Below are 15,854 nucleotides of genomic sequence, written 5' to 3'. Positions count from 1 at the left end.
TTGATTTTTCTGTTTCGACACAAGCCTACTTGTTCCAAAGGTTTCATTCCCCTTTAAGTGTTAATGGTGTATAATAATAACAGTGTATATTTGTAGAGCGCACACACCGTCAGTAGACGCTCATGGCGCTACCCGAGCAACAGTTCTCTTTTACAATGGAAAAATTAGATTTTATAGAAATTTATATAAATACTACACACGAACCATGAACAAGTACAATGTAAGAACTAAGAATAGTAATTTCACATCTGCTTCTGGGCGAAATGAATGAAAAGAAAGTGGGTATTAGTCCAACTGCCAATTAGACAGTGGTCATAGATGAACTGGTGATTAGACAAAGTGATGATCTAAAGAATTGCTTTGACTTTAGCGAAAGTTTAACATATGAAAGGTAAGCTCAGGCAAGACTACCTGTATGAACAATATATTAAAAGTTTTTTTTAATGTGTTGACATTTTATGAATCGATTTGCTCTTCTGGTAAAAAAAAAATTAACCCCCCCTTCGAATCCAGCTATGAGATGAAGCTGTTGAACCACCATTCTATGGCATTTGTGTCTATGTAAATCACACACACAATAACTTCTTTCTGTCAAAGTATGCTGTATCATTATTCTTATCAGAATATATATATGCTTTAAACAGGCATGATATTCCCCTCTCCCTCTGAAAAAAAAAATCTGAAAAAATAGTTAAGGATCGTTGTGTCACTGCCGAAGTCCGAGGCACCCCAATGGTTGGGGTTACAAGCTTTTGCATAGTAAAGAAATCAAAAGTGATATTTCAAGGTGAGTCTGCATGATAGTTTTATCATTTGCCTTAAAAATACAGTAAAAACAGCATGAGAATCTTCTTGGGCAAAGGATTACACACACAAACAAAAATTAGAATAAAGAAAATTTTCAAAAAAAAAAAAATAAAATCAGAATTATAGTCAAGAGAATCATGCCCGTTTAAAATCGTGCTTTGAAATAAACACATGATCGCAACTTTTACTGCTTTGTCTCTCCATTTCCTTTAACATCATCAGGTTCACAATGCAATGTACATGGAAAGAAAGAAAGAGGGAGCCATTTACTTCACTTCAATAAATCATTTATTATAATAATTATTACAACATACTGCACAACAGCACTGTATGTGGACCATACTCACACAAAATATTTCTAAGAGTGTCGGATCAATGGCGTTTCCTGGTATTTTTAGGGTATACAAACTTTCATTTTAAAAAGTTCAGAGCATAGAATAGCAGTTCACTTCTTTGGCTCCAATTTGATGACAATTGCCTGGTGGTTGTGTCATAAGCTGTTTGTAAAGTTACACAAGACTGGAACATGTTCTTGGATGCTAAGTCAGCTAAAACGGATGTACAAGTGTCACCAGTCGTGTGTAAAGTCATTTGTAACTTAAGAACAGCTTTATGAAACACCCACTAGGTTTATGTCGCCATGTTGAATGAGAATGACCACATCTGGATAAGGTGCATTGACTTGTCAGAGAATTATTGATATAATTTGACAGATGTACGCTGTAGAATCAGGATAGTTGATATTCCATGAATTACGACCCTTGCTTGTAATACATCGCTGTGGCGGATCCCACTTTGGTCGACTTCATGCCCAACATGTGATAAAGGTCACTCTGTACAAGATTGCATGAAGGATAGTCCTATAATACACCTGCATATAGAGGAAGATTGAAAAAAAAATATATATACAGTATATTACGTACGTATGCACTTATATTGCTACTCAATTACAAATTACATTTAAGTCTGCCTAAGTTGACCCACTCAAGTCAAATAATTGATTTCAGTGGAAGCAATTATCAGACCAAGGGTCTATATCATAAAGAATTACAAGTTCTATCGTAACTTTGCCATTATGGAAACTATCATAAGTATCATGGTTACCAGCCCTTATAATAACTTCACTCATTGGCATTAATCCTGAGATACAGTTGGACAACAGTGTACTCAACATTCTGCATTAATTACTGTTTTCTCTTTAAAAGTGATTTTAAACCTCATCTAAACTATATGTTTTCCTAGTATCTTACTTGTAGCTCTACTGAATAACCATTATTGTTCCTTGTGCTTCATGATTAATCTTTTACCCGACACAGAACACCCCTCCCCAGGACGCTTTTTGGGAGAGTGCTTCTTCAAGGTTCAATTAAATATATCTTTGACTTCTCACTTACAGTGCATGCCGTCTATGAAAAATTTGTTGAACTACAAGAAGAGCTATGACTCATGACTGTTGGTGGTGCATTATGAAACACACATTTATACTTAAAAAGAGAAAAAAAAACCCGTACAGAGCCCACTCGTACCTGAATTGAAAAAGTTGTCCTAACTACAAACTTTGATGTTACAGTTATTCTTGCTCACTAAGCGGCCTTGCTGATTGGAATACACCAAGCTCACGCATCCTTTCAAAATCAGCCTGGGCATCGTAAGTCTTGTAGAAGTCAGCGTACTTCTTCTTCCTTGCATCATATACTGCAAAAAAGCCCAGAAAATATATAAGTAACTTTTATATCGTGCTTAATAAAAATGTCTCTAAGTGCTGCATACCAGTACTAATACCCCGGCTTTAGCATGAGATAATATACATTACATTGAAATGGCATTCTTTCAAAAAGTCACAATTCATTAATCAACCGACTTTTTGCCCCACTACTACATGTATGTAAAAATGAATACTAGACAAATGGCACACTGCATCTGTGTTCAGCTGCCAACAACTTCCTGATATGAATGAAAAGCTGATTGCTAACAAGTGTGTTATGGATTAATGTCATGGATATCAACAAACTTGTTTGACTTGAAAAAACAATGCCCACTTGATCTACCAATAATTGTCAATATGCAGCATATTAACATACTATTTACACATTGCACATAATTGGAAAACCAGAATAATTCCAAGGCTTAGTATAATCCCTTGTTCATTTGGAAAATGTTTCGACATATGAACTAATATAATCAGATTGGCAGAAAATAATCATACATGTATATAATCATCAGTACACACACATGTTAAAAGTACAATGAGATATCGTGAGACTAAACACACTATGATTCAAATATTGCAATATGGATAATGAACCTTGAATAAGTTGTGTAGCGTGAGGAGACTACATGTAATAGGGTGTTGCGAGAAACATGCGGTCAATTGCAACAGTATTTTCAGTTCTTAAATCAATCACATGAAGTGTAATCTAATTTGCTACAGTCAAAACAGAATATTTTCAATGTATTACAAATATTTTCTTGCTATACCACCCTTAATCAATCTTGGGGAAGGGCAATCAGTAATTCTATCAAAGTGGTTTTATTTGGCATACATTGGTTCATGTGTATTAATGTGATGCACGCTTTTGTCAAAGTGTATTAATGTGATGCACGCTTTTGTCAAAGTGCACCAAACTGTTGCCTCTTGCCATGAATAGGTATGCTATTTTATTCATGAGTCCACTGTTTTGAATAAAATAGTCCACTCTTGAAACAGTGAAATCATGAATAAACTACCATACTTATTCATGGTAACAGGCATCAAATTGGCGCACTGTAAAAAAGCGTGCATCAGCATTGGACATTTTTAATATATGTGGTAAAATAAGCAGAATTTATACAAGAAATCTGCATTAACCATAGGTTCAACTGATGGTTTTCAAAACCACCTTTGTGAATTTGGGTCATTGGGTTTTTGTTTCTATCAGGTACACACTTCTATCTACCCCATCAGGCTTGAAATTTGAAAGTCTAGACAAACGAAGTGGTGTTGCTGTTATGCTAAATGGCATAGTGTATTCCTGGGCCCCGTCTTACAAAGAGTTGCAATTGATCTGTTCAACCATAACCATGGATGGCCAGCAACATCAACATCTGAAATGCAATTCTACTTAAAATATTTTTTTTTAGATATGGGCTATTCCACGGTTACTCACACCTTGACTCATACTTGGAGCTGTAACTCCATTATTATTGATAGGAACTAAACATCTCCTTTTCACAACAAAGTACACAGTCTGACTATCCTTCGTATAAAAACAAAACTTGGGAAATTCTATTATGCTCCTGGAAAATCTTTGGAATGTGTCGGTTACTCACGTTACATGATTTGGACATGCATAAAATGAAAAGTCGACATAAGTGAAAAGTCTCCTTATACAAGGCTTTTATGAAAGTTGATTATATCCATTTCACAGAAGTATATTAGGGAGACAAACTTTGTATATAATTAAAAAAATAAAGAACACATGGTTTTTACTTGGGGTGCAGATAATATGGTTACTCACGTTACGGTTACTCACGCTACATTTTGTCCATGTATGGTTAACAACACACATTAAAAATTCAATAATGTTTATAAAATTCATTGCTAGGAACATCTAAAAGAGATTTTATACCAAAAATTGGAACAATTGGAGCTATATTAGGGAGTAGGAGGGAAAAGTACAATTTCGCTTACTAATTATGCATAAATTAGCATAATCGCTTAATACCAATTTGCATGAAATAAATTACTGTATAGTATTGTAGATTATGTCCAAGACAACCTGCATGCAAATTTTCGGCGTGATCGTGTGGCCAATGGCCGAGATCTCAAGGGGGGCCTGGGAGCCCCCCCTCCCCCCACGCCATATCAACTCCCAAAATACCCCGGCCTAGATAGGGTTACAGGTAAGGGCATTCAATGTGTTTTCGAACACTCTTTAAAGTTTGGTTAATCAAAACCAAGTCTTACTAATGCACTCTCACATTGTGAATACTTCTACTAATTCAATTTTTTGTGTGATTGTATGACCACTGATATTTTGATGAACAAAGAGTCGCCTCAAAGAGATGTACCCTCATTTTGCTTTTAATTAATCAAAAATAACTTCACAACTCACCATGAGAATTAAAACTTGACATCCCACAGAAAATGTTACCGAACTGAATAATTTTACTGGTTACTCACATTACATGATGGTTACTCACGTTACAAAGTTACTCACTTTACAGTTTTTCTTCATTATTTTTATAAAAAAATCGTACTTTTTAATGATTTTGATAGTCATCACTGTGTCAAAGATTGTCTGAAAGAAGAGAATTAAAAATCCCACCAATTAACTGTGAAGAATTTTTCTCTCAGAAAACAAAGTCAGTTTTTTCGGTTACTCACGTTACATCACCTGAGCAGGTTGCAATGTTCATTTTTGAATGAGTACTACAAATTTACTTGAAAAGCGGTTGTGTATTTTGAGTAATTCGACTCTTCTAAACTATGTAAAGTGGTATGTTGTTGCAACAACAAAATGGTAATGAGGCATATTTCATTTTTCACTATTTTTCTTGTATTTTGGTACACAATGGAAGACACAACTTTTGACCATTTTTTTCCAAAGTATACATATGAAAATAAACTTTTTATTTCTTGTTCCTGAAACTATCATGTATGAAGGACTTAAAGTATTAAAAATTCAAGAAAATATTGAATTTGAATTTTTAAGCTCATGTTCACCAACCTGTGGAATTGCCCATATGCAAGGCTCGACATTAGCGGTGGCCCGGTGGCCCGGGGCCACCAAAAATTCATCTCGGGCAACCATTATTGAAAAAATGTTAAGTTTTGGTGGCCCGAATCGGGCAACCAATAATTTTCAAAGTAGCACAATTTTTCTCCCGATTTTGCATGCATTTATCAACTTTCTACAGTTCAAATTGCAATCCAATCCGTCATGCGCCTTTTTTGTTAATCTACACACAAATACACACACACAAAGATTGCATAGTCATGACAGTGTGTAGGCCTACCGCTGGCATACAGTAACTATTATTCAGCCGGCCGTCTGGCTGAGCTTTGCATGCATGAAACCACTGCAGCTAGCTGCGCTGTGCGATAGCAGACTATTCAGACTCAGGGAGCTGCGATACGAAATGTTACTGCCAAGAAATCTTCCCCAGAACTTTGAAAATCTACGTCAAAGTCACAGTTTACACCAATGAAATGCCCTTCTACAGTCCATATTACTGAAACCTGATTATTTAAAAGCATTAAAAGGAGGAATTATGACCTCTCTTTTGACTCAAAAAGACCGATTTCCAAATGCATTAATACACATAAAACACAGAGGTGAGTACATCACAGTCCCACATGTGCATTTGTATGTATGTTGATATTTGGTTTATTTTGAAGCTGTGTCTCTTCTAGCCAAAAACAAATACACAGCTTCTTTCTTTCTTGTTTATAAATGACTTCTTAAACCATTCTTAAGGAAGTAAATACTTTGGAAAGGCATTACATTGGTATGAAATGTGAATTTTTTCCATCATTTTGTCAAAAATAAGGAAGGAATTTTCTCATTTTTTTTCCAGATAACTTTTGCCGTTTTCTTATTTTCTCCCCCCCCCTTTTTTTTACAGTGATTAAACCATTTATACCCCTTCCCATTGAATATGCCTGATTAAAGAACGTGTTTCTACTGAATAATATTAATAATAAAATTTTCCCCCATTTTTTTATAATTTTGTGCTATTCATTTTTCTTACATTTTCTTTTGTTTTTTTCTCAATTTTTTTCCTGTTCTTTGTGTTTTCTTTCATCATTTTTTCTTTTGTTTTATTTCACTTAGATCTATTCATTTTCACAATTTTTGTTTTCTTTTTTCAATACATTGTATACTATTCTAAAAATTATTTTTGTTTATCTCCCCCTTTTACACATTGTTCTAATTCTGCAGCATATTTTTCTGTGATTTTCTCCTGCTATAATATGCTGGAAAAGAGAAAATAAACTGGATTTGGGGCCTGCATAATCTAGGTTTTACGATCAAAAAGGAGGAAAGGAAAAATCAATTGTTTTGTAATCTATCTGAGTTTGCTACATGCACTATTTATTTACTTTACCATTATGAGTGTGTGTCTATACGGAGATTAAAAGTCCACACAACCTGGGAACAATACAATTCTTTTATTCTCTTTCAATCATTTTTCATATTTACAATGAAGGAACAATTTGTATATAACCACAAAATAAGCAAAGTACTTGATTTTGGCTTTTTCAGATATTTGAATTACATGTATGATATGGCTTCATTGCTCACTCACCACTAGTCCAGATTGGACCTTGTTGTTTGGAAGTGCCCTTTCCCAAAAGCTAACATAGAGGGCACATGTCTCCCAATCTCTAATCAGCGCCAATCTACTCATCTTGACTCCCCTGGGGAGTCAAGATGAGTAGATTGGCGCTGATTAGAGATTGGGAGACACGTGCCCTCTATGTTAGCTTTTGGGAAAGGGCACTTCCAAACAACAAGGTCCAATCTGGACTAACTCACCACACGCAAATACCTGGAAAATATTTGCGCCAGGACGTCAAAATTTTGATGATTTGGGGGCTTTATGGGTGCAATTGCATGGCTTTATGAGCGCGAATTTGCGCTCAGCGCCAACTTATTTCAAGGCTTGACTCTATGTATTAAGATATAAATATTTTGAGCCCAGACCATCCGTTTAAAATTCTGACTAATTCTAGACAAACCAAGGGGTGTTGCCATTAATATGCTAGTGGCATAGTGTATTCCTGGGCCCCGCCTTACAAAGAATTAAGATTGATCCGTTCAACCATAACCATAGACGGCCTGTGAAATCAACATCTGTAATGCAAATTTGTTTAAATATTCTTTTAGGTATGATGTATTTACATACATTTATTGTTATCAGAGTGATTCTCTATGTTTAAAGATTGTGCAATTTGCCTGTAAAAAAATATGGCATGTGGTATGGATGGATTTCCATCTAGTTGAAATTGATTGGATCAATTCTAACTCTTTGTAAGACTGGACCCAATAGGAGGAGAAATGCAACTTACAGAAGACTTTGACAAGGGCTGCTCCTGTAACTGATAAGGTAGCACCAATGATGAAATGTCTGGTGAGGAAACTCTTCAGGAGTCCTCTCATCTGGGGCCTGGGTAGAGCAGACATCCTTGAAGAATCTATCAAGAAATATCAAACAACATCCTTAGATAATTTTTTTCTGAGGTTATATGAAGACCTAAACAAGTTTCCTCGGAACTGTAGAGAGCAAAATATTGTGGATACTATCCAAAATAAAATATGAAACAATTCACAAATCATTTTTGGTTAAATTATGTCTTTCGATGTCAGGAGGCCCCTAGCAATCAAATTTTCTGATTACTGCTAGATCCTTCAAGACAAGAACTCAGTCGTCTCTGAATCCAGTAGAGACGCCATCTAGTTTCTGTCAAAGTAGGAAACCACTTCATAAATAATGCAAGGTTACTCTTCTTTTGTGAGAGTGAGAAAAACAGGCTGAAAGCAATTGCATTGCATTTTTGGGGAAAGAAAGAGCCACCAGCGGCATCAGGTCATATGTGTCCCACCTGTAATCCCAAGGCACATTCCTGTCAAAAAATGAATTTGCGTGCCCCCCCTCCCTGCCCCGTGCCATACGTCTATGTTAGAATCATCAGATCTGAACAAGTGCAGAATAAGTGTACTGCAGGAACAGTGATTTTCCGCTATCGCTGAAAACGGACGGAATTCACGGAAAAGGCCTTTTGAAACGGAAAGTGGCATTTCAAACGGAAAATCACGGAAAACATATTTTCCCTCAAAATATACATAATAGCAACAGAAATTACTCCAAAATCACAACTAAATGAGAATAATAAATGGCCAAAAAACCCTAGGAAAAAAGGGGCAGTATTCTGAAAGCTCAATTAGTGCTCAATTACCATTTTGGTATTCTGAAAAGTCACTTAAGTGCCCCTTTCCTTATTTGGCAGAGTTGCGTTGTGTTAAGACTGCGCGAAGACAATTGAGTAGTTACGAGACTTTTGGTATTCTGAAAAGTCTCATAGCGCTCAGCGGACTTTCCAATGGGGAAAGATAATGGTGATAAGAGGTCTATTAAGTCTCCCCATATCTTGCTAAATGTGGCTTTCATTTCTTATAAATATTATCAAATCGGTTTGATACAGCAAACAAAATTAGGAGGAAGGTAGAGAATAAAGGAGAAAGGTATAAAAAGGGAATAGAATAAAGGGGGAGAAGGTACAAGTAAAATAAGGAATAGGGAGTATATTTGGTAATAAAGACATTAGAAAAGAGGGGGAAAAGAAACGAGAATTGTATGACTATTTTTCTATATTTTCTTTTATTAGAAGCATCATAAAGTACCATTTTGTTTTGGCACAATATTTTGACAATAATGAGATTGCCAAATCACAATAGGTGCAGCAATGTTCAGGGTGAATCAAACCTTGTTTCTGACAATAAAATAAGCATAGACTCCTTTCTTTTTAGCATTTAAATAAATATTTTCTCATGGAATAAAATACAAAATAAAAAAAAATAGTGAGTGAGGCCATCGTTTTCCCCAACTATAAAATCTTAAATGTTATAACTTTTGTACATCCAATTAAGATTTCATCTTTTTTTATTATGGTTGTCTGATTTTCAAATCTTTTTATTCAAATCAGCATTTTGTTGAAGATTTCTCATAATAAATAAAAGTATGTTATTTTCAAAATAAGTAGGAAATTAGTTAAAATAGAATCCCCCCTGAGACAGAGGAAAATAAAATATTGTAAAAAAAAAGAAAGCTACGAATGGATTCAAATAGGTGGATGTGAAAATCAGAAAGCGTTCGGAAAAAAGCAAATGGTACAATAAAGGAGAAAGGGACAAGACAACAGTTAACTTAAAAAAAAAAAAAAAACCTGAACCTCTCATCACTGATGCAAATAATTTTAGCATTTTTTTTTCAGCAAAAATTCTTTGTATCAAAATCGTGTTGCAGTGCAGCAGCAAAAGCGCTGCGCTGCAAGCCAGCAAAGTGAAGAAACACTGGGCGATAGTAGACAATTTTATGTTGTAAGAGCGCATTTGATTGGCTAATTCGGCTCAGTAGGGGAGTGGCCTAAAGGGAGTTAATTAAGCACTAATAGAGTTTTCAGAATACGAATTTGGAGGTCCATTAGCACTCCATTAAATGGGTAACTTATGAGGATATTTAAGTGGAAACTTATAAGACTTTTCAGAATACCCCCCCCCTGATCTGACTTCGCTACAATCATAACAATTCACATATCGTGACTGCAATCGACATCAGCAAACTCGATTGTACCCTGGCCCTGTGCCCGTACATGGCCGGTCGAGTTGGGCTTCACATGCACTCATACCGTTCCAACAACACGGTCGTGTGTTGCTGCCCACTACGTTCGAAGATGTAACAGCACGATATCATGGTCTTAAAATCCAAGATGGCGGATTGGCTAAAGTCGTTGACTGATGATAACGATAACCAAAAAAACCTAAAATTATCGATTAAATTTTATTTCACCTTAAAAAAATGCTAATAATGTGAAAGGTGAGGATGTATGCATGCTAAATGTTTTTGTAAATATACTTAATGCACCCGCATAGATCCGATTAGAAAGGATTCTATTGTGTTGTTGGTACAGTGGCAGATACAAATTTTGACCAGTGCGAGCGTACGTATTGTGATTATGTGTAAACGGAATTGTAACTTTTCCGTGTGTACAAAGTCTATGGGGAAACGGAATTTCCGTTTTCGGACATGCAACTTCTTGTCGAACAAGGGTCAAAGCACTTGTCACACAATAGAAACGTGTGCAGACCTCTTAATAGTAGCCATTCAACTTGGCCTCGGTGTAGCCATTCAACTTGGCCTCGGTGCTGTCATTAATTGTATAATAGACAACACTAAAAGGCAATTTGCAGGATTCTTTGAAAATTTTAGACCCTCATTTGTTACTAAAGTGTGCACACTGCACATCATGACATTAACAGAGCCAGCAAAACTCATAGATTTACATGTACACTCATTCTAGACTTCATTTGCAATCTTAACACAACTTGCAAAAACTTTCTCAGACTAGGAGGGCCTGTTTCAAAATTGGTAACCATCATGCTTATTTTTGAAAATTGTTTTTAAACGATGTTTTCTCATTTTTTATTGATGATTCATATCTCCTCTTTCATGAAGTATAAGTATCCATTCAATTTTTACAACTTTTCTTGAATTTTTTGCAAATTTTATAACGTGATGCAAATTTGAAAGCATGTCGGACGGAATTCTTTCTCCGAAATTAAATGGTCCTAGGTAACACTTAATATCTTTGTTTTGAAACTGCATGTTTATAAATATTAACATATATATCAATCATCCTTTTTATACATTAACTGGAATCATATATGTAGAAATGAATGATTTCTGCAATTTTAGAAAAGGTAACTCAAAATTTTCTGTCCGACATGCAAAAAATTTCCAAGAAGTTTTCCCTCAGAAAAACCATTGACAATTTTATAGATTTTTCCCAGCCAAGTATCAATGAATTGATTGTAGTCTTAGAATGAATGATTTTTAAACTTTACCTGCACCTAAGTAGGAAAAAATAAGGATAACTTCTTTTTCCATCTGACATGAAAGTGGCATGTCGGACGGAATCTATTGAGATACATTGTAGCACAGATTACACATCTGTTCTGCAGCTTTCAGTGTACAATAACCTCATATATTACAGTTCAGATTCTGGACACACACAATACACAAACTTACACACAATTAAACAGTACTTAGGTATGGTCTTTTCCTGCAATCTGATTGGTCAGAAGTGATGTACACTTTCAATATGTAAAGCACATGGCTTGGGACCTTCCTCTTGCTTTCACCTTTCCAGTATGGTAGTGGATCGTATTACCGAACACTTTTCATGAATTTGATCATATCAAACACATTATTCCAATAAAATTCACCAAACTTTCACCATAAATACACAAATACCTACAAAATATAAACATGCAGAAATTTTGCCGAAATTGTTTTTCATTTTTACGACATCAGCTTCCAATCGGACCCCTCTTCGCAAGTGAAATATTTTGGTCACTTGAAAAGGTATCGTATTACCGAACGTGTGTTTTCTATGGGAAAACAACAAAGTCACTGATGAGCTATTTTGACCATATTTTATTGTTTTGAGGATATAAAGACTTCGAAATTGTGTTTTTGATAATTTTTCATCATTTTTCTCTTTAAGTTCCCTTTGGAAGGAAGTTGCAAAGGTTTGAGCGTATTTGATTATTTTCTGACGCATATGATGCGCGCGTTCGGTAATACAAGGCCGGTCGGTAGTACAATCACTCACTATACTTGTGTTTTACTGGCCAAGGTAGTGTCCTGTTTTACTGTAGAAAACTAACATTATGTATTGCTTTAAGCATTTTCTAAATGAATAGTAAGAAGTTTAAAACTCAGAGATGCATGTGGGATACAAAATTTGCCCAAAATATAGCTGAAGAAAATGATAATCTACTTCATAAGATGCTCATGTTTTTGGATTGGGGAAGGGAGGACTCTGTGCACTTTAGCAACTCAGTGCATGGGCTATAGCCTATGCACAAATCTATCAAGTGTCTTGTGGAAAGTTAAAATAATACTTGACTGCAATATTGTCTGCTTGTTTTACAATTCAATATGAGAGTGCACTGTTTTACATCTGAATTTGTGAATGATAATAATAATAATAATAGGGTAAATAATAATGATAAAAATGATAAAAATAATTTTTCATAATACCTGAAATCAATTTTTGTTTCTCAATTTTTATGAAACTGTATCCCACAATTTGTTATAACATCCTAAAAAAAAACGGTGAAAAAAAGAAAAAAAATTCTGGATGTGTGCAAAGAACTTAAAACTTATTTAATTTACCATCCTGATGAATTTATTTCGCGAAAAAGCTATCGTGTTTTGGTTGTGATTTTCAGTGTCCTTGAAGTTGCAAGAATGTCGGAGCGTTCAAAAAATGCAATTAGATGCAAAAATTGGCGTGACTCCCTTGATGCTCAAGATCGAAAAGAAAGACAGAAATAGAAAACGTCAAGAAAGACAAAAACTTAAACAAAACAAGGAAAAATATGAGTCTGCTCTTCTGAAAGACAAGTGTCGTAAGAGAATGAAAGCAAGAAATGCTTCCTTGTCTTCTATCTCAACTATTCATCAGTCTGCAACTTCTGATCCCACTTCTAACTCGTCTGCTTCCACTGCCATCCATGCTCCTAATACAGCTAATACATCCTCTACATTCTCTGCTTCTACTCCTGAGCCAGCATGCACCACCAAACCATCTACCCCACCATCTAAATCCAGTCCATTCAGCACGAAGCACTCAGCACTAATTTCTGATATTAAAGCTGTCAAACTTGAGTGAAAGTTTGCACCACTTTCTGTGAGGTCTTATGCAATCATTTTCTTTTGAATTGCATTGTTATTCAACTTTGACGGGAAGACTGTTTGTTCATTGTTCACCAAAAATACTATTGCGATTTGAAAGTCTCATAATTCATGAAATTAGAAAAAAATTGGGGTGATACGATATGCTGTAATTCTGGTAATTTCATTACTGAGAAATAATGAATCGTACAAAAATTGTACTGAACAGCTAAGTGCATTTTGACTGTGTGCTATTAATCATGTCGGACGGAACCTAGCATGTCGGACGGAATTTCATCAATGTTCCTATGGTAACAAAGTTATAAATAGATGTCAGATCTTTTTAACTATGAAAAACATTAGTACCCATGATGACCTTTCTACAAAAGGCAAGGAATTAATGATTTGGGCAAATTGCTAAAAAAGTAACATTTTCATTCCGTCCGACATGATTGGTTCCGTCCGACATGATGATGTGTTTTTGAATAGTTCCTGTTGCCATGACAACAATCCTTGAATAAAGATTTTTTTGAGAATTTAATGTTTGGTTGTTCTTCTGTTTATTTGACTGTGAATTGCTCACTTATCACTTAAACTTTCGATAGAATAACTTGAATAAGAAAAGTCAAGGGTCCTCATTTCTATCGATTCCTTCCGACATGGTCAGTTTTTGCCCTTTTACAGACAAATTTTGAAAAGATACTTGGGAAGTTACTTATACATGATGAAAGTCATGTAAGCTCTCCATGTCCCTGTACAGAAGTCTAAAGAAAACTACCTCTAACAAAAATGACAGCTTCTTTTGCTATCAAATTCCGTCCGACATGATTACGACAATTTTGAAACAGGCCCAGGAGGAGGTACAGAGGCGATGGTCGGACAGCGCTCTACGGCCGCTTTTCACCGAAAATGCGGCTTATTGTAGCAGATCAATGCAGACGGAACGACGTAACAGAAAATATGTGAAGCTTTGGAGAGAAGTTGTATCCCATTTACGTGATAGGGCTAGATCTTTAAAAATCTCGGGGGCGAAAGTATGAGGATTTTTGGCGGTACATGCAGATGAATGCGATGGAATCCCAATTTCTTGGCTCCATGGAGAGTAAGCATACATTAGTAAATGATGTTTAATTTCACTCTCTTATGTTATAGGACTCCTGGCTACGTTTGCCCTCTTTTCATTCCCTTGCGTGACATGATGCACATGCAGGCTTTGCGCCTTGCAGTGACCGGGTGTTGGTGACATATGCCCTCAACTCAAGCGACAAATGCTTTGTGGGAAAAGGTCTAGATCTATACATGTAGGCTTGTAGCCGAGTATAGGAGAATATCACTCATCCAATGAACAAGGTTATGATATAACCTTGTTCTCAGTTATATCTCCATGTGTGGCAAAATAAGGGTGGCAATGTTTGGCTTATTTTCTCTTTTTCTTTGGGGCAAATGCTTGATTTCTTTACAATGACAGTTTCCATTACACCTATTATTCATACAACTTGGCTCTTATTAGAATTTGATTCTTTAAATCATTTTTCCTTAATTAAAAATAGAGATAAAAAAATGAAAATTTTCTTGCCATATTACTTTCCACCAATAGAGGGCGTACACAAATATATGCCCAAAATTCAAGTTTTTGAGCGCTCTAGGGAAATACAAAAATTATTCCCAAGTTACTAATGAAAAATAAATTGCAACTGTATGGAAATTAGAAATTTTGGTCACAAAAGTGATATTTTAATTGATTTTTTAAAGTGTGTGCTATATATACAGCATTGGCATACCATAGTCCTACCTGTAGATTCTCCACAGGCAGGATGGTAGCAGTGTCAGTCAGTGAACAAGTGGAGAATATCTTAAACTCAAATCGGCTACAATAAAAATAGGCCTACATACAGATTACAGGGCCAGGGGCCTGTTGCATAAAACTTTTTCCCCGAGAAAACTCTGGACTTTGTCTGGTAAAAACTGAAAACTTAAAAAGCCAAAAAAGGTTAGACTGAAAGAATCATGAAGACATGATTTCTGCCATTGACATGATTGACTTAACAATTATAGTCAAGACAAGAACACTAACAGTCGCGTCGCAGCCACCCAGGGCAAAAACTCTGGTAAAAACAACCTGAGTTTTCTCAGGTTTTATGCAACGGGCCGGGCCCCAGATTTACACAGAGGAATCACCCGATGCGAAACTAGTCTGCTATGCAGACTCTGAATGGCTCGTGAGGTGGGATCTGCTACTGGTTTGCGAAGCAAACCAGCCTGAAAGGGTGAGCGAAGCGAGCCATTTCAGAGTCTGCTTCTTCTTTGGAAATCTTGTTCCCACGGTCAAAATAAGTCCCACCCACCCAAAATTTCAGAGAGCTTTCATTGGATAACTTCATCTGTCTATCAACCAAATTTTAGGACCCCTGAGGAGTATAGATAATCCCCTACTTTAACCACAGAGCCACGAGCAGGGTTATTATATAATACCCTGGCTCAGGCCATCAGAAAGTGTTTACATATGACATTCCACTGAGCAGCTGCATGTATGGCTCCATTGCCCAAACCAATACATATTGTGTATGCATGGTAGTGGATAGCTCTATTATGGTATTATCATT

At 35.8% G+C, this 15,854-nt stretch overlaps 1 protein-coding gene across 1 annotated transcript in view; it reads right to left on the bottom strand.

The window, feature by feature from the left end:
* Positions 1-2,377: 2,377 nt before the first annotated feature.
* The window catches only part of LOC121431145, a 111,120-nt gene continuing 97,643 nt past the window's right edge, over positions 2,378-15,854 (bottom strand). The window contains exons 15-16 of the mRNA XM_041628652.1: positions 7,862-7,987; positions 2,378-2,502 (exon numbers count right to left, since the gene is read on the bottom strand). Coding sequence (XP_041484586.1) covers positions 2,378-2,502; positions 7,862-7,987 — 251 coding nt within the window. The remainder of the gene's footprint in view (positions 2,503-7,861; positions 7,988-15,854) is intronic.

The sequence above is a fragment of the Lytechinus variegatus genome, chromosome 17 (assembly GCF_018143015.1).
Source record: "Lytechinus variegatus isolate NC3 chromosome 17, Lvar_3.0, whole genome shotgun sequence".
Taxonomy (NCBI): domain Eukaryota; kingdom Metazoa; phylum Echinodermata; class Echinoidea; order Temnopleuroida; family Toxopneustidae; genus Lytechinus; species Lytechinus variegatus.
This window is presented reverse-complemented; position numbering and strand designations above follow the sequence as displayed.